At 50.3% G+C, this 24,526-nt stretch overlaps 1 protein-coding gene across 3 annotated transcripts in view; it reads left to right on the top strand.

Moving 5' to 3' along the window:
• The window catches only part of ITGA3 (integrin subunit alpha 3), a 32,204-nt gene extending 7,678 nt beyond the window's left edge, over positions 1–24,526 (top strand). Inside the window, exons 2-26 of one of the 3 annotated variants that reach the window (XM_061391419.1) lie at positions 213–340; positions 667–743; positions 2,452–2,701; positions 4,215–4,301; positions 4,671–4,878; positions 5,341–5,537; positions 7,913–8,001; positions 8,127–8,263; positions 8,427–8,513; positions 11,529–11,596; positions 11,670–11,806; positions 12,382–12,531; positions 12,633–12,730; positions 13,151–13,298; positions 13,560–13,628; positions 14,200–14,279; positions 14,385–14,462; positions 14,960–15,062; positions 15,170–15,352; positions 15,485–15,607; positions 16,256–16,369; positions 17,288–17,386; positions 21,790–21,915; positions 22,252–22,392; positions 23,149–23,236. In XM_061391419.1, the coding sequence (XP_061247403.1) occupies positions 213–340; positions 667–743; positions 2,452–2,701; positions 4,215–4,301; positions 4,671–4,878; positions 5,341–5,537; positions 7,913–8,001; positions 8,127–8,263; positions 8,427–8,513; positions 11,529–11,596; positions 11,670–11,806; positions 12,382–12,531; positions 12,633–12,730; positions 13,151–13,298; positions 13,560–13,628; positions 14,200–14,279; positions 14,385–14,462; positions 14,960–15,062; positions 15,170–15,352; positions 15,485–15,607; positions 16,256–16,369; positions 17,288–17,386; positions 21,790–21,915; positions 22,252–22,362 (2,947 nt within the window). In that variant the 3' untranslated portion in view covers positions 22,363–22,392; positions 23,149–23,236. Of the gene's footprint in view, positions 1–212; positions 341–666; positions 744–2,451; positions 2,702–4,214; positions 4,302–4,670; positions 4,879–5,340; positions 5,538–7,912; positions 8,002–8,126; positions 8,264–8,426; positions 8,514–11,528; positions 11,597–11,669; positions 11,807–12,381; positions 12,532–12,632; positions 12,731–13,150; positions 13,299–13,559; positions 13,629–14,199; positions 14,280–14,384; positions 14,463–14,959; positions 15,063–15,169; positions 15,353–15,484; positions 15,608–16,255; positions 16,370–17,287; positions 17,387–21,789; positions 21,916–22,251; positions 22,393–23,148 lie in introns of all 3 variants that reach the window. The other 2 variants (XM_061391418.1, XM_061391420.1) reach the window with 2 other exon arrangements.

Below are 24,526 nucleotides of genomic sequence, written 5' to 3'. Positions count from 1 at the left end.
TTCCTCTCATGAGGCACTGACCACAGGTGTCTGTCTCCTTGCCTGCCTTCCCCACCCTGGGCACTCCTTGAGGGAGGGGCACGGAGCCATTCATCTCCTGCCCTCAGAGCCTGGCACAGAGCAGATGCTCGGTACACGTACATCAAGCAGTGAGTTGTTTGAAGCAGGCTTTGGCGAGTATGAGCCTGAGTCTACTACCTTCTTGCCCCCAGGCTCCTGGCTGGTGCCCCCCGGGACCTCGCTGTGCCTGATGGCTATACCAACCGGACTGGTGCTGTGTACCTGTGCCCACTCACTGCCCACAAGAATGACTGTGAGCGGATGGACATCAAGGAGAAAAGTGAGAAGAGGGCTTTAGGAACTGGTGCTGGGTCAGGAGCCTGATGGAGGAGGCAGCACAGAGAGAATGACTAGAAGAGACAGAAGGCTCAGCTGGGCAGTTTCAAGTGCTTTCTTGTCCAGCTGGGAAGATGGAGCCCTAGGGGAGAGTGGGACCAGATGGGATTTGTGGAGCTCAGACTGTGATGGGCTGGGGAAGGTAGGGAGGGAGGGCGGCCCTGTTGGAGTGGGAGATTTGGGAGGGACCAACTCCTGCCCTCTGGAGGCTCTCGATGCCTAGAGGATGGGATGAGGTGCCCTAGCTCATGAGCCCTCTCATGCCCACAGGTAACCCTAACCACATCATTGAGGACATGTGGCTCGGCGTGACTGTGGCCAGCCAGGGTCCTGCAGGCAGAGTCCTGGTAAGTCGGGGCTCGCCGTCGGATCCCCCTCCAGACGTCTCCTTTCATCTCCCGGGAGCTGCAGAGGGAAGCAGAGAGCAGGAGAAGGGACCTTGGTGCATGAGCTTGCAAATGTCGATTTCTGCAGCTGTATGTCTCCATGGACATGTGTGTCCCTTCATCTTGCACTGTGGCAGGGAGATGGGGAGGGTGTCTGGCGCTCTCCCAAGGGCCAGCCTGGGTCCTTTCTGAATCACCCATTCCCCCCACCCCAGGGTGGGGGCGGTGCTCACCCTTTGTGGGAATGAGTTGAAGGGACTACGAGATGGAAAGGGCAGAGAGAGCCTCAGGCAATGTGGCCTGGCCGCACTCCGTCCGGGGAGGCCAGCTGACGGAAGAAGCACAGCCCTTCTGCCCGAGCTCATCCGGCTTGGGTTGGGGGCCACTCCCTGCTGTCACTTGTCACCTCCAGCCTGCATTCATCAGTGCTGGCCCCTGGGATCTCAATTTTTGAGTCCCAGATAGACAAGTTATTTTTCATTTTTAAATTCATGTAACATTTACATACAGTGAATGTACAGATTTTAAGTTTCAGTTGAGTTTTGGCAAATTATAAACCCAAGTAATCAACACCCATTAAAGAAATAGCATACTTACATCACTTCGGACAGTGCACTCCTTTTCAGTCACTTGTAACCCCATAGTCATCACTGTTGTGATTTCTGTCACCTTTGAACACTGTTGTAAGCTCCGGGTTTGACCAGCTCACTGAAACACCGTTTCTAGTCTCTTATACGGATGGTGGGTCCAGAGCTCCGCCTAAGTCAGTCTAGACCTTGGGTCCTTCCACAGCCTTCTACTTGCCCATCCATTCATTCAGTTCGTTTTTAGTGAGCATGTCCTGCGTGCCAACACTAGAAACTTCCCAGTGACTCGGCAGCAAGAGCTAGGTCTGGTTCTGGGTTTCATCTGGCCCCTGGCTGTTTTACAAATACCCTATTATTGATTTGCCCAATAAACTTTAATGGAGCACCTCTCATGTGCCGGGAGAAGCTTTGAGAGAGGCAGCACAGTCTGGTGCTTAAGAGCTTGACCCCGGAGCCCGACAGCCTTGGATTGAATATCCCCTGCCTCTCTCCGGATGTGAGGTTGCTTATTTCTCTGTGCCTCAGTGTCCTTATCTAAAATGAGGAAGTAATTATCCCTAGCCCATAGAGCTGGTAGGAGGCTTAAGAGAATTAATATGCAAAAAGCTCAGACTTGTGTCTGGTATATACTTACTAAGTAAGTAAGCACTCAGTAAGTATTAGCTACTGCTGCGGTGGTGGTGGTTGTTATTCTAATATTGATCCGTTTATTAAGAGGGCAGGATCATCAGGGGACAACAGAGAAGCATCTTCCTAACCTGCTCTGTGTCTAGCTCCTTTTAGACCCAAGAACCTGAGCCCCACATCCCCTCATCCTTTTCCCTTTTTATTTTGCCGAGATCTCTAAGCCACTCTCAAAATCCAGTACCTTCTGGTCTTCCAAAAAGTGTTTCTAACCCTCAGAGCAGGTTTTGGAATTCTGGAAAGGCAATGTGGGTCCAGGCATTTCTATGGGAAGAGAGAAAAGCCAGGAGACCTCTTTCCACTCCTCTCCTGCAAAAGTAGAGGTGCACGGGGCCGTGGAGACTCCGTTCCTGAGTCCCCACTGTGGGCTTAGCTGTGTGTGTTGGGGGGGTCCCCAGGTCTGTGCCCACCGCTACACCCAGGTGCTGTGGTCCGGGTCAGAGGACCAGCGGCGCATGGTGGGCAAGTGCTATGTGAGAGGCAACGACCTGGAGCTGGACGCCAGGGATGACTGGCAGACCTACCACAATGAGATGTGCAACAGCAACACTGACTACCTGGAGACGGGCATGTGCCAGCTGGGCACCAGCGGCGGCTTCACCCAAAACACCGTGTACTTTGGCGCTCCTGGTGCCTACAACTGGAAAGGTGGGGATTGTGGGGGAAGGGAAGAAGAGCAGAGACCACCACCCCTGTTAGGCCCTGAAGCAGCCTGTCAGAGCTTCCACACAAGAGGGCAGAGGAGAGCATGCCCTTGCCAACATCAGCAACCACCTCTGCTATTTTAAAGTGCTTTCTAGGTACCAGAGGTCCACCTATTATCTTAATTAATCTTAAAATGCAAGTATTATTATACCCATTTTACAGAAAACTGAGCCTTGGAGAAGTAAAATAAATTGCCCAAGGCCAATAGTAAGTCCTGAAATGTGTATTGGAATGTAGGTCCCTCTGATGCCAGGTTAACCATTTAAAAACTTATTAAAAAATAAAACACATCCCTGGTACAACTACTAAATGGTACAGTAAAATAAACAGGAAGAGCGCCCTTCTTCTCCCACATCTCCCTTGTCCCATTTCCCAGTGTATACTGCTAAGTGTCTTGTGGGTCCTTCCAGACCTGTTTTAGAATATATAGGTATCTTAAGAAACACACATACCCACACAGAAAATCATTTTAAATGTATTGTTCTGCTACTTCCTCTTCATGTATCAATAAATTTGGGGCATGTTTTCATGTTAGTGCCTACAAGGCAATCTTTTGAGAGGGCTGCAGAGTATTTTCTTGTATCAAAACTCATGCTTGATTCTGCCACACCACATACTGACTTTCAGGCATCTGACGGCTCACACACCGTCCACCTGCCTCTCTCCACCACAGGCTGTAGCAACAGTGACCTCTTTTCCCTTACTGCACCTACTGTTGCAGAATCAACAAGCAGAGGGAGGCCAGAATCTTGTTCTTTTTTTTTTTTAATTGCAGTATAGTTGATGTACAATATTATGTTAGTTTCAGGTGTATAACATGGTGATCAGCATTTAAGTACATTGTAAAATGATCACCCCTATAAGCCAAGAAACCATCTGTCACCCTTCAAAGTGATTACATTATTATTGACTATATTTCTTATGTGGCATGTTACATCCCAGTGATTTATTTGTTTTGTCCTCTTGACTAACAGGTTGCCCAGGGCATAGTCACAGCTCTGGGCTCACCTGAGGCTGAGGCCTCTGCTCACTCTGCTAGTCTTATCTCCCACTCCTTGGCAGGGCCAAGGTACTCTCCAGCAGCAGCCTGGGAGGCAGGGGAAAGTAGGTAGCCCGAGTCTGGGGACAGGATTAGGAGAAGATAATGGTGTGAGTCTGGCTTCGTTGACTAGGGTGGGAGAAATGTCATCTATTGATAGTATGCCGGTACCCAGATGACTGGATTCCAGCCATGACTGGACATCCCTGAGCCTCCATCCCTGAGCCTCACTTTTCTCATCTGCAAAATGGGGTCATCATGCTAGCTCAGAATTGTTAAAATAAAGAGTAAGTGATTTTCAAATGGCAAAGTACTCACAGGTAAAAGGGGTTATTATTATCCTTATCTGGAGGGGGGGCTGGACATAGTGGAGAAAAGGAGTGGTGACTTATACCCCCTCCTCAAATCTTTGTGAAGGAAACAGCTACATGATTCAGCGGAAGGACTGGGATTTGTCTGAATATAGTTACAAGGACCCAGAGGACCAAGGAAACCTCTATATTGGTGAGTCCAGTTGTAGTGGCCCTTTGGTGGGGAGGAGAAAGGGGGCTCAGTCCCTGGCACACTGGTCCTCTCCCCTTCAGTGTCTGTGGAGTAGAGAGGCCAGACTGCACTGAGACCAGTAGCATTCAGTTCAGCTAGCACACACTTACTGAGCACCAGCTGTATACTCCACCCAGAGGCAGAGTCACAACCCTCATGGAGTTCATGGTCAGAGTACGGTCAGGACTTGGGGCTGGGTATCCAAGGTCCACTTTCTTGCCCAACTTAGAATAGAGGAATAGAAGATAATGGGGGATCCTGGGAGATGACCAGAGTACAAGGGGACCAACCTTACTGGAGTCTCAATTGACCACCTTCCCCCCATCCCAGGCTACACGATGCAGGTGGGCAGTGCCATCTTGCACCCCACAAACATCACCATTGTGACAGGTGCCCCGCGGCACCAACATGTGGGCGCTGTCTTTTTGCTGAGCCAGGAAGCAGGTGGAGACTTGCGGAGGAGGCAGGTGCTGGAGGGCACGCAGGTGGGAGCCTATTTTGGCAGTGCCATTGCCCTGGCAGACCTGAACAATGATGGGTAAGAATCCAGGGACATTTCTCTGGGGCCAGGGAGAATGATGAGGGGGTGGGCTTGCACAAGTGAGGGCAGAGAAATAGAGGTTTGCAACTGTGTGTTTTTTTGCATGTTGTTTGCAGGGATTTACAAATCAGTTCTGCATGTTGATTTGCAATCAGACTTTATGGGATTTGGACTTTATGGGTTTGCATGTCAATTTCGTGATGCCTGCATCTCACTGACTGTGCCTGTCATTTGTATGGCCCTGGTGGATATGAGCTGTTTGGGTGTGATCTGTCTGTACATGGCTTTTCCACAACCTGTGTTTTCTATTAGATTGGTCACAATGACCCTTCCATGTCCTTCCCACAACCTATGGCCAGAGGCATCACTTGTAGAGTTGTGTGCCCTGCCTGGCGCAGTTGTGTCTGCTAAATAACAGTTTGCTGCGTGTTCCATCTCCCCTCCTTCTTTCCTTTGCAGGTGGCAGGACCTCCTGGTGGGTGCCCCCTATTACTTTGAGCGGAAAGAGGAAGTAGGGGGTGCGATTTATATCTTCATGAACCAGGCAGGCACCTCCTTCCCAGACCACCCCTCCCTCCTTCTTCATGGCCCCAGTCGCTCCGCCTTTGGCTTCTCTGTGTCAAGCATTGGTGACGTCAACCAAGACGGATTCCAGGGTATGAGCCAGCACTCCCGGCCCAGCACCCGCTGACTGAGAGCCAACTGCATACCAGGCTTGATAGGGCCCAAAAAGGAGACAGACTCGGGCCCAGGTCTGGGGAGCTCACAGCAGTGCAGAGGGAGCCCCCAGGGGTGAGCTCAGTAGACCTCCTGGAACAGTGGACATACCATTGGGCATCAAAGGCCAGGCTGAGTGTACACAGTGGTGGGAACAGAAGGGGCAAAATGTGAGTGTGGTCCATTTGGCTGATGTGAGGTGTTCACATCAGAGATGTGGCTGGAGAGGTAGTGTGGGGATGGGGTGGACACACTGAAAACCAGGCAGCAAAGCTAGGGCCTTATGCTTGGGTTACGGTAGAGGGGTGTCCGGAAAGATTTGAGGGCAGAGGTGTGACATGATAGCTTGGTACCCTGAAAGATGATTCTGGAGGGAGATGTGGGCTGGATGGAGGTGGGGAGCAAGGCTAGGGATGTTAAGATCAAGAATATAGTATTACCTATGGCTGATTCATGTTGATGTACGGTAGAGACCAATACAATATTAAAAAGCAATTATCCTGGTGGCTCAGATGGTAAAGCATCTGCCTGCAATGTGGGAGACCCGGGTTCAATCCCTGGGTTGGGAAGATCCCCTGGAGAAGGAAATTGCAACCCACTCCAGTACTCTTGCCTGGAAAATTCCGTGGACTGAGGAGCCTGGTAGGCTACAGTCCATGGGGTTGCAAAGAGTCAGACACAACTGAGCGACTTCACTTTCACTTTCATCCTCCAATTAAAAATTTAAAAAAGAATATCAGAGAAGGCAATGGCACCCCACTCCAGTACTCTTGCCTGGAAAATCCCATGGATGGAGGAGCCTGGTAGGCTGCAGTCCATGGGGTCACTAGGAGTCAGACACGACTGAGTGACTTCACTTTCACTTTTCACTTTCATGCATTGGAGAAAGAAATGGCAACCCACTCCAGTGTTCTTGCCTGGAGAATCCCAGGGACGGGGGAGCCTGGTGGGCTGCCGTCTATGGGGTCGCACAGGGTCGGACACGACTGAAGCAAGTTAGCATAGCATAGCATAGCATTACTATATCAGGTGTGGAACTTCCCCGGTGGTCCAGTGGTTAAGAATCCATCTTGCAATGCAGGGAACATGGATTCAGTCCCTGGTCGGAGAACTAAGATCATGCTGAGGGGCAACTAAGCCCACATGTCACAACTAGAGAACCTGCATTCTGCAACTAAGACCCGATGCAGCCAAAAAAAGAAAAAAAAAATATATATATATATAGTATACCAGGTGTGGATGTTAAGCACAGGGACATGGTAGAAGTTATGGATATAGGGGATGCCAATTACTATTCTGCTGGACTTGGAGACCAATCAGACCTTGCATGTCAAGGAGAGGGATAAATCAAGGGGTTTAGCCTGGTTGCCATGGGAGCACCTGGCTTATCTGGAAGTCATTTCTCTGACAACCTCAATTTCCCAGAATATATCTGAAAACCAAAAGGAAGGCAGAGGAACCTCTCAAGAGCCAAAATAGGTGCTAGAAAGTTCAGTTAATGAAGCCCAAGCACTTACTGATCGAAGAGTTGCCCAGTTGTCACTCAAGATCTACTTATTCTTCCTTTGCCTACTTTTCCTACAAGCTTGACTTTCTAATTACCTAGGCCATATCAGATCAAAAGCAGCAAACTAGAAAGTTTAAGAAGACAAAACATCTTGGAGTTATTTTGTGGAAATAATGGTTAGAATTTAACAAGAAAAGTTATAGTGTTGAAATGATGAAAATCCCAGCCCCCACTGTTAGACATAGGCTCAAACAGCCTCTTCTCTACTTATTAGCTGTCCGACTTTAAGTTTTCTGAGCCTATTTCCTCATCTGTGAAGTGGGGACAGTATTACCTACTGCCAGCACTCTTGTGAGGACTGGATGAGATGAGTGTTTGAGAACTATCTGGCAAAGTCACAAATGGGGAACACCTGCTTTTGTGACCCTGCTCTTAAATGTCATGAGAAGAACCAGGTGTCTGGAGGGGCGGTTGACAGGGGAGAAGGAAGGCACAGTAATAAGGGAAAACAAATAGCCAGTGGTCAGGAATCTGGAGTCTAGACCTGCCGGAGACATTAACTTGCTATGTGACTTTGGTAAGTCACTTCCCTCTCCTGGGCCTAATTTCCCATATATAAAAGGAGGCAATTGGGTGCCTAATGGTCCCAGTTTTAATCCTAAGTTACAGAACTCTGTTCCCTGATGCTCTGAGCACTGCTTGACAGGGAGGTCATGCCATGCTGGGCTCTGTGGCCTGGAGCATAGGACTGGAAAACCATGGGGCCCATAGTACCCGGGGTGACCCTGAACTATCTCTCTTTCCCAGACATTGCTGTGGGAGCCCCATTCGAGGGCTTGGGCAAAGTGTACATCTACCATGGCAGCTCCAGGGGGCTCCTCAGACAGCCCCAGCAGGTACAGACGGCCAGGGACAGAGGCACCTTCTTCCTTTTCCTCACGCACTCCTGCCTATTCCCCATGGGCCCCACTCTGTAGAACCTTCCCCAGAGCCTGTCCCCACCGCCTCCCCCTGCCCCCAGGTAATCCATGGAGAGCAGCTGGGACTGCCTGGCTTGGCCACCTTTGGCTACTCCCTGAGTGGGCAGATGGACGTGGATGAGAACTTCTACCCAGACCTGCTGGTGGGGAGCCTGTCAGACCGCATCGTGCTGCTGAGGTGAGCCAGGGCAACGGTGGATGGGGACCTCTCTCTTCCGTCCCTGCCTGCATGGAGCCCCAGCTCTGTCCACCTTCAGAATCAGGTCCATACAAGCCTGAGCCCTGACCCTGGCCTGGCCTGGGGTGGGCCTGAGGCACTGATGTCTGGTTTTTCTATGCAGGGCCCGGCCTGTCATCAACATCCTCCACAAGACCTTGGTAGCCAAGCCGTCCATACTGGACCCTGCATTCTGCACGGCCACCTCCTGGTGAGACCCTCTGGCCCCAGTCTGCCCATTCATTCCTCCTGATGTTTGGGAAGCCCAGGAGGGACCCTGGCTTTCAAAACCCTTCCCTGGCAACTCCTGATACCCCACCATTAAAGAGTTGATGCTTGGGAAAGCATTGCGCTCCCCACTCAACCTCATTAAAGAGCAAAATTCCTTGCTAATGGGTGAACTGTGGGGGTAGGGGGGCAGGTAGGGCATGGTGGTTGGAGCTCTGGTCTGCTTGGTTCAGATTCCAGCCTTGCCCACTGCAGTGGGAGGGATGGGCTCTAGGGAGTAGAAATATTAATATCCAATTCACAGAAACTAACACAACACTGTAAAGCAACTATACTCCAGTAAAAGTTTTTTTTAAAATATATAATCAATTTACAGGGTGGTTGTGATAATCAAATGAGATAATGTACAAAAAGCCCTTAGCATAAAGTGAAAGTGAAGTCGCTCAGTCATGTCTGACTCTTTGCGACCCCGTGGACTGTAGCCCACCAGGCTCCTCCGTCCATGGGATTCTCCAGGCAAGAATACTGGAGTGGGTTGCCATTTCCTTCTCCAGGGGATCTTCCCGACCAGGGATCGAACCCAGGTCTCCCTCATTGCAGATGCTTTAACCTCTGAGCCACCAGGGAAGCCCTTAGCATCAGTTCAGTTCAGTTCAGTCGCTCAGTCGTGTCCGACTCTTTGTGACCCCATGAATCGCAGCACACCAGGCCTCCCTGTCCATCACCAAAACCCGGAGTTCACTCAGACTCACGTCCATCGAATCAGTGATGCCATCCAGCCATCTCATCCTCTGTCGTCCCCTTCTCCTCCTGCCCCCAATCCCTCCCAGCATCAGTCTTTTCCAATGAGTCAACACTTCACATGAGGTGGCCAAAGTACTGGAGTTTCAGCTTTAGCATCATTCCTTCCAAAGAAATCCCAGGGCTGATCTCCTTCAGAATGGACTGCTTGGATCTCCTTGCAGTCCAAGGGACTCTCAAGAGTCTTCTCCAACACCACAGTTCAAAAGCATCAATTCTTCGGCGCTCAGCCTTCTTCACAGTCCAACTCTCACATCCATACATGACCACAGGAAAAACCATAGCCTTGACTAGATGGACCTTTGTTGGCAAAGTAATGTCTCTGCTTTTGAATATGCTATCTAGGTTGGTCATAACTTTCCTTCCAAGGAGTAAGCGTCTTTTAATTTCATGGCTGCAGTCACCATCTGCAGTGATTTTGGAGCCCAAAAAATAAAGTCTGACACTGTTTCCACTGTTTCCTCATCTATTTGCCATGAAGTGATGGGACCGGATGCCATGATCTTCGTTTTCTGCATGTTGAACTTTAAGCCAACTTTTTCACTCTCCACTTTCACTTTCATCAAGAGGCTTTTTAGTTCCTCTTCACTTTCTGCCATAAGGGTGGTGTCATCTGCATATCTGAGGTTATTGATATTTCTCCTGGCAGTCTTGATTCCAGCTTGTGTTTCTTCCAGTCCAGTGTTTCTCATGATGTAGTCTGCATAGAAGTTAAATAAGCAGGGTGACAGTATACAGCCTTGACGTACTCTTTTTCCTATTTGGAACCAGTCTGTTGTTCCATGTCCAGTTCTAACTGTTGCTTCCTGACCTGCATACAGATTTCTCAAGAGGCAGGTCAGGTGGTCTGGTATTCCCATCTCTTTCAGAATTTTCCACAGTTTGTTGTGATCCACACAGTCAAAGGCTTTGGCATAGTCAATAAAGCAGAAATAGATGTTTTTCTGGAACTCTATTGCTTTTTCCATGATCCAGCGAATGTTGGCAATTTGATCTCTGGTTCCTCTGCCTTTTCTAAAACCAGCTTGAACATCAGGAAGTTCACGGTTCACATATTGCTGAAGCCTGGCTTGGAGAATTTTGAGCATTACTTTACTCGCATGTGAGATGAGTACAATTGTGCAGTAGTTTGAGCATTCTTTGGCATTGCCTTTCTTTGGGATTGGAATGAAAATGGACCTTTTCCAGTCCTGTGGCCACTGCTGAGTTTTCCAGATTTGCTGGCATATTGAGTGCAGCACTTTCACAGCATCATCTTTCAGGATTTGAATAGCTCAACTGGAATTCCATCACCTCCACTAGCTTTGTTCGTAGTGATGCTTTCTAAGGCCCACTTGACTTCATATTCCAGGATGACTGGCTCTAGGTCAGTGATCACACCATTGTGATTATCTGGGTCATGAAGATCTTTTTTGTACCGTTCTTCTGTGTTTTCTTGCCACCTCTTCTTAATATCTTCTGCTTCTGTTAGGTCCATACCATTTCTGTCCTTTATCGAGCCCATCTTTGCATGAAATGTTCCCTTGGTATCTCTAATTTTCTTGAAGAGATCTCTAGTCTTTCCCATTGTGTTGTTTTCCTCTATTTCTTTGCATTGATCGCTGAGGAAGGCTTTCTTATCTCTTCTTGCTATTCTTTGGAACTCTGCATTCAGATGCTTATGTCTTTCCTTTGCTCCTTTGCTTTTCGCTTCTCTTCTTTTCACATCTATTTGTAAGGCCTCCCCAGACAGCCATTTTGCTTGTTTGCATTTTGTGCTCTGTAAATCCTAAGTGCTCAAAAAACATAGTTGCTAAGATGGTTACAGTAATGACAGTGATGACCCCAAGGTCTATTAGTGAATGAGGATAATGGATCAGAAAGCTGAGGGAGATGGAGTAGGGAAGCAGTGGGTGGTGGGGAAAGAGATCTGGACTGGGGATCCTGCCCAAGACTAGGCTGGGCCAACACCTGGCTTCAGGCAACTCCTTTAGTCTCAGGACCTCAGTTTCCCCATTGGTGCCCTCTAAGCTTGTTTTCTATGGCCTGAAGAGACCAGGGACACCCCAGCCCAGCTCTGTGGACTCCTCAGTTTTGTCTCTGTCTTTCCCCCAAAGACCCTGTTTCCTCTTGCCCAGTAAAGCGGGTGAGAGCTGGGACCTGGGTATCTGGGTTCCACCGTGACCTGACCCTCCTGTATGTCCCCCACCCTCAACAGTGTGCAGGTGGAGCTGTGCTTTGCTTACAACCAGAGTGCAGGCAACCCCAACTACAGGCGGAACATCAGTGAGTGCTGGGCTGCAGGGCGAGGGGGGGCACGCTCACCTGGTCACTTGCTGACCAGCCTGTACACCCACAGCCCTGGCCTACACGCTGGAGGCTGACCGGGACCGCCGCCCACCCCGACTCCACTTTGCACGCAGCCAGTCAGCTGTCTTCCACGGCTTCTTCTCCATGCCTGAGATGCGCTGCCAGACACTGGAGCTGCTCCTGATGGTGAGGGAGGGGGTGAGGGGCAGTACATTGACTCCATGGTCCCAGGAGGAGGTAACTCCATGGGCCCAGGAGAGTCCCCGAGGTCAAGGGTGAGGGCATGAGTTCTCTCCAGAGACAAAGGTGGTGGATTGGCCTGGAAGGTCATAGGTAAGTGGAGGCTACAGCGCACAGCATCCAGCCCATGGTAGAGAACAGAGACCTTTGGAGCAGGGATGGGGGCCAAAGAGAAGTATGTGAGATTTTTAGCTTGTCTCTGGAGAAAAGGCATCCAGAAGCAAGGACAAGCGCAGGCTTTCTCTGGGACATCAGAGTGAAAAGGGAAAACTCAACTTGGGGACCCCAGGAATGAAGGGAGAGTCAATCTTCCTCCAGAGGAGTCTCTGGAGAGGAGGAGCCACATCTTACCGAAGCGGGTCAATTTGGTGAGCAGACCAGAGGGGATTCAGTCTTACAGGGGTTTTTTAGGGTTGAGGGAGAGGGGCGCAGCTCCTCCCTAGGGGCTTAGGTTTGTATGAGGATACAACTTGGTTTGGAGGGCAGTGCAGAGCTGGGTTCAGTTTACCTTCCTTTCCCAGGACAACGTCCGCGACAAACTCCGACCCATCACCATCTCCATGAACTACTCGTTACCTTTGCGGTTGCCTGATCGTCCCCAACTGGGGCTTGGGTCCCTGGATGCCTACCCGGTCCTCAACCAAGCGCAGGCTCTGGAGAACCACACGGAGGTGGGTAGGGCCGGGGCCGGGGCCAGGGCCAGGGCCGGAAGGGCACGGTCCTGGAGAGCTATGGATGATGGTGGGCCCTTCACAACTCCCACCACCCCCAGGTACAGTTCCAGAAGGAATGCGGGCAGGACAACAGGTGCGACAGCAATTTACAGATGCGGGCGGCCTTCGTGTCTGAGCTGGGGCAGCGGCTGAGCAGGTGCGCTCTGGGCAGGGCTGATTGGCCAAGGTGGGCCGGACTTCACTGGCTATCAGGAATTGAGGGGCGGGGCCCTATTGGTCGGAAAGAGTGGAGAGAACTGTTGAGACCTAAGGGGTGGGGTCTCACAGAGAGGCAAGTCAGAGAGGAGGGACCTTAATTAGCCAAGAACTATAAGATTGGCTGGAGAAGGAAATGGCAACCCACTCCAGTATTCTTGCCTGGAGAATCCCAGGGACGGTGGAGCCTGGTGGGCTGCCGTCTATGGGGTCGCACAGAGTCGGACATGACTGAAGCGACTTAGCAGCAGCATAAGATTGGCCTTCCTTGGCCAGAAAAGGGGCTTTCTTCTGAGGGACGGAGCATAACAGATTGGGGCGGGGCTTTGGGCTCAGTCTGGGCCTGCTCCTCCCCTCTCAGGCTCCAGTACAGGAGAGACCTCCGAAAACTGCTCCTGAGCATCAACGTGACCAACACCCCAAGCCGGAAGCGGGCTGGGGAAGATGCCCACGAGGCGCTCCTCACCCTGGAAGTGCCTCCCACCCTGCTGCTGTCCTCAGTGCGCCCCGTGAGTGCCCTCTGCCTCCTCAGAGCCCAACCACGACCCAATGCATCCTTCCTACATGTCATGTACATGTGTGGTCATTTGCCACGTGTCCCCCCCCCAACCCTAGTCCTCTGGGCTGGGCTTCCTCAGGTGCCTGCAGCGTCTCTGTTGCTAGGGGAACCCACTTCTCAAGCCTCGAGGGCTTCAGGCCCTCTGCCACAGGAGAGGAGTGGGACAAGCCTTAGTCTGACCACCTAGATCTGATTTGTCTTCTTTCTTCAGCCTGGAGCCTGCCAAGCCAATGAGACCATCGTTTGTGAGCTGGGGAACCCCTTTAAACGGAACCAGAGGGTAAGTGCCTGACTGTACTCTCCCAGGGCTGTGGGTCCAAGGCTCCTCCTCTGATGAATTCCTTATCCTCCCTCTGCCTGCCTGGTTCCCAGGCTTCCTTGAATCAAAGAGCTAGAGCTGGGGAGGAGGGATGCAGTAGGGGGTGGGGAGAGACCCAGAGACAGAAAAATGGAGCCACTACGGAGCTATGCACAAAGCTAGAGCAGGTGGAGGCGAGGAAACTGATTTTGCTGAGCACCTGCTGCATGCCAGGCCCTGAGCCCAATTCTTTTATGTATTTCTCACAACCTTCTGAGGAAGTTGGTGCTGATTTACAGAAAGGAAACATAGGCTTAGCAAGCTTGAGTGATTGCTCAAGGTCGTGTAGCTCAGAAGTATTGAGCTACATGAGCTATTACTAACAGAAAAGAATGGGAAGAGGGAGGCAGATAAGGCTAGGAAGGTGGAAGAGTGGAGACAGGTGGGAGATGGAGACCAGGGAGCCAACTCCCCAGCACAGCACTCAGCCCCTGTCTTCCCCATGGCATCACCCCTGCCTGGCCTCAAACAACCTCTCTTGCCCTTATGGCAGATGGAGCTGCTCATTGCTTTCGAGGTCATCGGAGTGACCCTACACACAAGGGAACTCCAGGCGCAGCTGCAGCTCTCCACGTGAGTGACCTCAGGAAGCCAGTCTATATGGGGGTTGAGGTATCCTGGGTGCCCCCCAGCCTCAGCTGACATAGTCCTCCCCTACCCTCTGTATTCCTTCCTCAGGTCAAGTCACCAGGATGACCTACGGCCCATGACCCTGCCTCTGCTGGTGGACTACACACTCCAGGCCTCACTCAGCATGTGGGTACCGCCCTGAACCTCAGCCTGCTGAGGAGCCTGGGCCTCCCTTCCCTAAGGTGTCTCTCAAGCTCCTCTGACACACCTTTCTTGGCCTGGTATCCTCAACATCACTGTCATGATTGTTACTGTTATTGTTCTCCTTGCAGAACAGCTAGCTGTGGAGGAATCAGCAACTCTGGGGCGAAGGTGTTGGTGTGGCCCTACCATTTCATGAGAGCCCATTGTGCTAATGATTTTATATACATCATCTCATTGTCTTCTCACAATGGCCCCATGACACAGTGACCCCACTTAAGAGATTAACCTTACTTTACAGTTGAAGAAACTGAGGCTAGAGAGGATAAATTATTTGCTCAAGGCTGTACTGCAGTAAATGCTAGAGCTGGGGTTTGTCTCAGGTCTGCTTGATGTCAGAGGAGCTGTAGTTAACCTTGGTACCCACCCCCTGCAAGGGCCCCTACTGTCCCCTATCACTCCAGCGTCTTTCTCACCCCCAGGGTGAATCACCGGCTACAAAGCTTCTTTGGGGGGACAGTGATGGGTGAGTCTGGCATGAAAACTGTGGAGGATGTGGGAAGCCCTCTCAAGTACGAGTTCCAGGTAAAGGGACCTCTGGGTCCAGGGTCAGAGAGTGTGAGGATTGGGGGTTGGTGAGACAGAGGTGGTTTCCCAGGAGAAAGTAGCAGTGACATCCCTTGTCCTCACAGGTGGGCCCAATGGGTGAAGGGCTGGCAGCCCTGGGGACCCTGGTCCTGGGGCTGGAGTGGCCCTATGAAGTCAGCAATGGCAAGTGGCTGCTGTACCCCACGGAGATCACTGTCCATGGCAATGGATCCTGGCACTGCCAGCCGCCTGGAGACCTTATCAACCCTCTCAACCTCACTCTCTCTGTAAGCATTCACTTGTGGCCCATTTCCTTTGCTAGCTGCAGGGCAGAAAGGCCAACATTTTCCTCTCCCTGCCCTTTCCTCCTCTCCTCACCTCTGCTCCTTCCACCAGTAAATCGCCTCTACCCTCTTCAGGTTCCTGGGGACGGGCCGCCATCTCCACAGCGCAGGCGGCGACAACTGGACCCAGGAGGAGGCCAAGGCCCCCCGCCTGTCACTCTGGCTGCTGCCAAAAAGGCCAAGTCTGAGATCCAATTGGTGAGTGGCCAGGGCAGGGCTGGGGGGAGTATGCCCACCCATCATAGGGTGAGTGGGCACCTCGAGACATACGAAGCAAGAGAGATAGCTGGTACTCTCCAGGAGACCCCAGTCTGATGTGGTAATGTGGCCCTTGCCTTGTTTTGGGGAGCAGTCAATACGGTGAACCAAAAGCACAGACACCGATTCTATTCCCAGGAACCCCAACCTGTTGGGGTGATATAGCTGTTCAAAGCTTTGGACATTAGAACTAGGGATGGGGAGACACAAGATGAAGACAGGGTGCAGGGCGCCCTCTGTCGGAAGGGAGTGGGGAGCAGGCCTGTGCAGCAACTTGAAGCCTAGCTGGGTGGAGAGGGAGGAGAAGCCGGAGGAAGCCCAGTGTGGGAAGGTGGTGTTCAGGACTGGGCGCCGTGTACATGAACAGGGACCAGATTTCCTGTTCTCCATGTCGCTGCCATATATATATGTGTGGTCCAAAGAATGTACCTTAAACACATAAATGCAGGGTTGGCGGGGAATGTGCTTGAGTGAAGGGATGAGGACAGGCCCCTTCAGTTTCAACCATAGTTGGGACAAAGCCTGGAGCAAAGTCTGGAGAATCTAGAGACCCAGACTGTCTGGGTCTGTGTTCCCTGCCTATCTCAGAGCTGTGGCAGTGACCACACCCACTGTGTGTGGCTGGAGTGCCCCATTCCTGATGCCCCTGTCATCACCAACGTGACCATCCAGGCACGAGTGTGGAACAGCACCTTCATCGAGGTCAGTGCCGGTCTCAACTGCCACCCACCCCGGGCTGGGAGAGCAACAGGGAGAGGGTGAGGCCAGACTACACGTGTGTACCTGAGTGTTGTCGGTGACTGCATGGAGATGGATGCATGCTGGGTTATGCACCTGTTACTGTGTGCCCTGTCAGAGTTAGTCTGTGCATCCATGTGTGGACATGACATCATTTTGTCTCCATAAAATAACATCTCCCGTGTCCTTTATTCTGTTGTGTATCCATTACTTTCTCACCTCTGCTTTAGCCCATGCTGCTCCTTTCCCCTGGATGCCAGCTCCCATCTGTTACCTCTGCATGTAAACTCCTGTTCAGCCTTCACAGTCTCCCTCAGAGACCACCAGCAAGATCTTTTCTGATTTTTTTAGCTGACAATGATCTCTCCCCTCTAGACACTCACAGAACTTTCTCTGAAGCCACACATGCCACTTAACACACTCTGCTCTGGGTTGCAGTGCCAGCCGACCTAGACCAAACATTTTCTGTGAATGACTAGGTTAAACATCTCTTTTCAGCTCTGTGAGCCACGAGCTTTCTGTTGTAGGTACTCAATTCTGCATTGTACCATGAAGCTACTGCAGACAATACACTGGTGAATGGGCGAGTCTGTGTGCCAGAAATACTTTATTTACAAAAGCAGCTCTTGGGCCAGATTTAGCCTGCAGGCCAGACCTAGACTGTGGCCTTCACTGTCTCTGCTGTCCCCAGCATCCAGCACAGGACCTAACACAGAGATGAATGAATGATGTGCATTTGTGTGTAGAGGAGAGGCCCGTGTCAGGTCCTTTGGAGTGCTGCTTAAAGATGCTCTGTGGAGGGAGAGTGTCCCGGGGGCTGGTCAGGAAGGAGGTTCAGAGGGACTTCATCTGCTGCTTTTGACTCATCGTTCCCCCCTCCAGGATTACAGAGACTTTGACCGAGTCAGGGTAGCCAGCTGGGCCACCCTGTTCCTCCGAACCGGCGTCCCCACCATCAACATGGAGAATAAGACAGTCCGGGTGAGTGAGCACGTTAAGGAGACAGCAGAACCTGGCCAGGGCATGGGAGTGCAGGGCATCTTTTCAGAGCACTTCCACATACTTTAGCTATTTGGTTTCAGTCTTAGCACATTGGAATCCCCTGGAGGACTGCTAGTGTCTGGACTACACCCCTAAGTGATAAAATCTGAGTCTGTGGAGGTGGGACCCCAGTATTGGTATGTTTAAAAGTACCCCCAAAGATTCTACTGTGCAGCCAGGGTTGAGAACCTCTACTTGGGCTCATTTGATCTGCATGTAAAGATGTTGCATTTCTGTGAAAACCTGAAAAGAAGTTCCCAAACTTGATTCTAAGATATATATGGAAATAAATACCACAAAATGGCTATAATTTGTTATGAAAAGGTTAGAAAGGATATGTATAGGAGGTGAATGATGGGTTGATTAAATACATTATCATACATTTCCTAAAATAAGGTAGCAGAGGAAGGGCCAGGAAGATCAATGGAACAGAATAGAATTTACTAATATTGTACAGATAGCATTTTAATAAGGAGAAAAATATAGATGATTAAGTAGTATTGGGAGAACATATTTGGAAAGTAAAGACAAACCCCTGCCTCACACCATAAACAAAAACACATTTGAGTTAGATTAAATATATTTAAATGTAGGAAATAAAACCTAATATACCAGAAGAAAATTCAGGAAATAATTTAATAATAATCTTTAATTATGGGGAGAGGGAGTTATTTTATTAAACCCAGAAATCACAAAAAAATTTTGAAAAATTCAACTCTGAAATTTTAAATCTGTATACAGCAAAAGAGATGGTAAAGAAACTAAGAGGGCCAAAGACTTATTGCTTTTTTAAAAGTTTATAGCATATATAACAACATATTGATAGACATATTTTTAATATGTAAAGAGAAAGGGTGGCATACATAGGCATTGTATGTATGGTGAAATATAACAGCAGTAAGATTTTTTTCATATCATATGAGAAAATATTAAAAAGAAGAATGCTGTCTTGTTCTGATAAGGTAGAAGGAAATGCAATTGATTGGAATATAAATTGATGGATTCTTTTTAAAGATGAATTTGTCAATATCTATTAAATTTTTAATTGTATATTTCCTTTGATCTTGTGTATGATAATATATCAAGGAGCTAATAGGACAAATTTGCAAGCATAAATATATGGGGATATTTTAAAGTATTATTTATAATGGCAGAAAATTGGAAACAATCTAAATGTCTTTCACTATGAGATTGGTTCAATAAATTCTGGCACATTTCCTACAATGATGTGCAGTCGTCAGAAGAGATTCAGTTCAGTTCAGTTCAGTTCAGTCACTCAGTCATGTCCAACTCTTTGCAACCCCATGAATCGCAGCACACCAGGCCTCCCTGTCCATCACCAACTCCCGGAGTTCACTCAGACTCATGTCCATCGAGTCGGTGATGCCATCCAGCCATCTCATCCTCTGTCATCCCCTTTTCCTCCTGCCCGCAATCCCTCCCAGCATCAGAGTCTTTTCCAGTGAGTCAACACTTCGCGTGAGGTGGCCAAAGTACTGGAGTTTCAGCTTTAGCATCATTCCTTCCAAAGAAATCCCAGGGCTGATCTCCTTCAGAATGGACTGCTTGGATCTCCTTGCAGTCCAAGGGACTCTCAAGAGTCTTCTCCAACACCACAGTTCAAAAGCATCAATTCTTCGGGGCTCAGCCTTCTTCACAGTCCAACTCTCACATCCATACATGACCACAGGAAAAACCATAGCCTTGACTAGATGGACCTTTGTTGGCAAAGTAATGTCTCTGCTTTTGAATATGCTATCTAGGTTGGTCATAACTTTCCTTCCAAGGAGTAAGCGTCTTTTAATTTCATGGCTGCAGTCACCATCTGCAGTGATTTTGGAGCCCAAAAAATAAAGTCTGACACTGTTTCCACTGTTTCCCCATCTATTTCCCATGAAGTGATGGGACCGGAGCCATGATCTTTGTTTTCTGAATGTTGAGCTTTAAGCCAACTTTTTCACTCTCCTCTTTCACTTTCATCAAGAGGTTTTTTAGTTCCTCTTCACTTTCTGCCATGAGGGTGGTGTCATCTGCATATCTGAGGTTATTGATATTTCTCCCGGCAGTCTTGATTCCAGCTTGTGTTTCTTCCAGTCCAGCGTTTCTCATGATGTAGTCTGCATAGAAGTTAAATAAGCAGGGTGACAATATACAGCCTTGACGTACTCTTTTTCCTATTTGGAACCAGTCTGTTGTTCCATGTCCAGTTCTAACTGTTGCTTCCTGACCTGCATACAGATTTCTCAAGAGGCAGGTCAGGTGGTCTGGTATTCCCATCTCTTTCAGAATTTTCCACAGTTTGTTGTGATCCACACAGTCAAAGGCTTTGGCATAGTCAATAAAGCAGAAATAGATGTTTTTCTGGAACTCTATTGCTTTTTCCATGATCCAGCGGATGTTGGTAATTTGATCTCTGGTTCCTCTGCCTTTTCTAAAACCAGCTTGAACATCAGGAAGTTCATGGTTCACATATTGCTGAAGCCTGGCTTGGAGAATTTTGAGCATTACTTTACTAGCGTGTGAGATGAGTACAATTGTGCAGTAGTTTGAGCATTCTTTGGCATTGCCTTTCTTTGGGATTGGAATGAAAACGGACCTTTTCCAGTCCTGTGGCCACTGCTGAGTTTTCCAGATTTGCTGGCATATTGAGTGCAGCACTTTCACAGCATCATCTTTCAGGACTTGAAATAGCTTAACTGGAATTCCATCACCTCCACTAGCTTTGTTCGTAGTGATGCTTTCTAAGGCCCACTTGACTTCATATTCCAGGATGACTGGCTCTAGGTCAGTGATCACACTATCGTGATTATCTGGGTCGTGAAGATCTTTTTTGTACAGTTCTGTGTATTCTTGCCACCTCTTCTTAATATCTTCTGCTTCTGTTAGGTCCATACCATTTCTGTCCTTTATCGAGCCCATCTTTGCATGAAATGTTCCCTTGGTATCTCTAATTTTCTTGAAGAGATCTCTAGTCTTTCCCATTGTGTTGTTTTCCTCTATTTCTTTGCATTGATCGCTGAGGAAGGCTTTCTTATCTCTTCTTGCTATTCTTTGGAACTCTGCATTCAGATGCTTGTATCTTTCCTTTTCTCCTTTGCTTTTTGCTTCTCTTCTTTTCACAGCTATTTGTAAGGCCTCCCCAGACAGCCATTTTGCTTTTTTGCATTTCTTTTCCATGGGGATGGTCTTGATCCCTGTCTCCTGTACAGTGTCACGAACCTCATTCCGTAGTTCATCAGGCACTCTATCTATCAGATCTAGGCCCTTAAATCTATTTCTCACTTCCACTGTATAATCATAGGGGATTTGATTTAGGTCATGCCTGAATGGTCTAGTGGTTTTCCCTACTTTCTTCAATTTAAATCTGAATTTGGCAATAAGGAGTTCATGATCTGAGCCACAGTCAGCTCCTGGTCTTGTTTTTGTTGAATGTATAGAGCTTCTCCATCTTTGGCTGCAAAGAATATAATCAGTCTGATTTCGGTGTTGACCATCTGGTGATGTCCAAGTGTAGAGTCTTCTCTTGTGTTGTTGGAAGAGGGTGTTTGTTATGACCAGTGCATTTTCTTGGCAAAACTCTATTCGTCTTTGCCCTGCTTCATTCTGTATTCCAAGGCCAAATTCGCCTGTTACCCCAGGTGTTTCTTGACTTCCTACTTTTGCATTCCAGTCCCCTATAATGAAAAGGACATCTTTTTTGGTTGTTAGCTCTAAAAGGTCTTGTACGTCTTCATAAACTGTTCAACTTCAGCTTCTTCAGCGTTATTGGTTGGGGCATAGACTTGGATTACTGTGATATTGAATGGTTTGCCTTGGAAACGAACCCTTGCAGCAACCTATGATACAGATATTATTAGCATATACCCTATTTCACAGCTGAACAGAAAGGTTAAGTGACTTGCCCAAGGTCACACAGCTAGTGAATAACATAGTTAGGACTTGCACTGAGGTAGTCTGGCTCCAGAACCCATACTTTTGGCCACTCTACTATACTATTAGGTAGGCATTACAATCCTCTTAACAGAGAGCATGAAATGGAGATTCAGAGAGGTGAAATTACTTGTCCAAGGTCCCACAGCTTGTGAAGGATGGAGCTGGTACCCAAGCCTGGATGTGTGGCTCACAAACCAGACTCTGAGATCTTGGTGTCTGCCTCTAGGAGAAAGGGGAGGATAGAGGAATCTGCTCCTGTCAATGGGCTGGCAGGGGCTTTTCCAGTCCCTGTGTGCCCCCTACAGGCAGTAAATCAAACAGCAGGGTTCTGGGTCCAGCCGAAACAGGAAGGATGAGCTCAGGGCCTAAGGGGGTGGACACGTGGCTGAGCCCCTTCTCACCCCTTCCAGTTTTCCGTGGACATTGACTCTGACTTGGTGGAGGAGCTGCCGGCTGAGATTGAGCTGTGGCTGGTGCTTGTGGCTGTGAGTGCCGGGCTGCTGCTGCTGGGGCTGATCATCCTCTTGCTGTGGAAGGTTAGAACACCCAGCCCGCCACTGGGACTCCCACTCTGGGACCGCCTGCCAGCAGACCCTCACCAACTCTCCCTTCATCTCATTCCTCACTTCCATCTCACCCCACCCATCACCCAAGTCCTCCCCACTCTCTCTCCAGCTCCCAGTCCTGGGTTAATGGGGGGACTTGCAAGCCGGAAAGGGGAACCAGGAGCTCCGGCTCCTGCCACATCACCAAGCTGGGGCTGGGAACCAGGCATCCAGGCTCCCCAGCCCTAAGCCCCAGTTCATGAGTGCTGCTGGCAAGAACCCCCCAGCTCCCCCTGATGGCCCCTCCCCACCTCCTCCCCTCCGCAGTGCGGCTTCTTCAAGCGAGCCCGCACTCGCGCCCTGTATGAAGCTAAGAGGCAGAAGGCGGAGATGAAGAGCCAGCCGTCAGAGACGGAGAGGCTGACGGAAGACTACTGAGGGGGGCAGCCCCCACCCCGGCCCAGCTGGGTAACGCGGCCTCCGGGCCCCTTTCCCCAAGCCCCCAGCTGGCTGGGGCCTCTGACTCTCTCCTTTCTGTTCCTCTTCCTTTATGGGCCCTCTCTGCACTTCACTCTGTCCCCAGCACCACCTCCAAAGACTAGATCACTCTGTCAGTCTCCCCTCCACATCCTGGGAGAGCCTGGGGTGTCTGCTCTCACCAGCCTCCCCACTGAGTCCTTCAGGGACTTGGGACCTCAAGAGGGAGCCGTAAACCCTCCCTGTGCCCCTTATGTTTTCTGGGGATTGGAAAGGGTCAAGGCTAGGCCCCATGTTTGTAGGCCACAAGACACTAAGTAGCCTACAGAGTGATTGCATACTTCCATCCCCACCTCCAGAGAAGGAGGGGACTAGTAGAGCCCTTCTTCCTGGGAACCAGCACTTTTCCTCTTGGGACCCTCTTGGCCTGACAAACGGACCCCTCCCGACCTTGTGGTCACTGTAGATCCCCACCCCCCCTAGCCATTCCATCTGCAGTCTAGGCGACTGCCCCTCTGACTCCATCTGCCTCTCCCTCTCCTCTCTGCCTTCCTCAGCTCCTCCTTCCTCTGGGGTCTGGGGTGGGGAACCTTGTCCTCTTTGTCTCAGGGCAGGGAGATGGCATTGTGTTTGGGTAGGGGTCCTGGCTTTGAGGACCTCTTGGTGAGGAAGGAAGGGACTGGGCATATCTTCCCGCTGGTGTAAATGCTGGCTTCTGAGGGCCTCCCTCTTCTCCTCCTCCTCCAGTGTGACTTCTTTAAGCGGACCCACTATTACCGGATCATGCCCAAGTACCACGCGGTGAGGATCCGGGAGGAGGAGCGCTACCCACCTCCAGGGAGCACCCTGCCCACCAAGAAGCACTGGGTGACCAGCTGGCAGACTCGGGGCCAGTACTACTGACATCCTCCCTGATCACACCCTGCTCCCCCAGTGTCCCCTTCTACTATTTATCATAAGTTATGCCCCGCCAGACCACAGGGGACGCTGCCTTTGGCTGGCACCAGCAGGCTCGGGCACACACACCTTTCAAGTGCACGCATGTGCTATGTGGCCATGGCCTCCTCCCTGAAGGAAGGCTGGGGCCGTGGCCCGTGCATTGCTGAGCACTGCAGCCCTGTGCCCTGGACACACATGAGCGCGTGGGGGTCCAACTGCTGTGGACTGTGCTTACGCACCCAAATAGTGCACGGCCATGCGTGTCCCAGCCTCTAAGTGCCAAAACCAAGCCAGAGGCCTTCTGCCAGAGCCAGGAGGAAGAGGCCCCCAATGCGGTGACCCTTCCTGTATTCACACTGGACCCATCATGAGCCATAGGCACTGGATTGACCCTGACCTCGAGATGAAAACTACCTACAAGGAGCAGCCCGCAGACCCCCAGTGCAACTCTCAGCACCCATGGCAGAGAGTGGGGAGCCTGCCTGAGGTCGCTCAAGGAGGTGTTCATAGGACCTGGCGTGCTCAGACCAAGAGCGGAATGAACTAGAAAAAAGGTCCCCAGGGGGGCTTTCTTTCACGAATTGCTGGGAAAACCTCTGAACTCAGCCATGGCCATTCCGCGCACTAGTAGGAAATGCAGCCTGAGGAAACAGAGATGGACATGCTGCTAGGCAGCCAGGACATGCTGTGCTGGGACCGCTCTGGGAGCATAATGGAATTCTCAACAGAGTGGGGACCAGTCCTGGGCCAAGGAGATGATGGACGGATACAGAGCAGATACCACTTCTCACCCACATCACCATCCTGACCTTGAAGGCCTGGAGGGATCTCCACGCGATCACAGAGGGAGCGACACCTGAATGTACAACAGGAAGGAAGCCCCATCATGCCCCGTCGGCCAGACCCCACTCTGCCCTCACTGACCATGGGTTGGAGACCTAGAAGTGGAGCTCTTGGCTCTCTTTGGCTTTTGGAGCCAGTTTAGCTTTGCCTTCTCACCTGTGGCCCATTCTAGAAGTTGAGCTATTTCCAGAAAAACCTCTCCTGACCCCGGGCTGTTGGCAGGTCCCCTCCTCAGCCCCTCCCCCCTTTCATGGTACTGTAGCAGGGGAGCTCCCTCCCCCTCCTTGTGCCTTCTTTGTATATAGGCTTCTCACAGCAACCAGTAAACAGCCCCCTGTTTGTA

This window comes from Bos javanicus, chromosome 19, assembly GCF_032452875.1.
Source record: "Bos javanicus breed banteng chromosome 19, ARS-OSU_banteng_1.0, whole genome shotgun sequence".
Lineage (NCBI taxonomy): Eukaryota > Metazoa > Chordata > Mammalia > Artiodactyla > Bovidae > Bos > Bos javanicus.
Note: the sequence above shows the minus strand (reverse complement) of the source record. Positions and strands in the feature narration are given on the sequence as shown.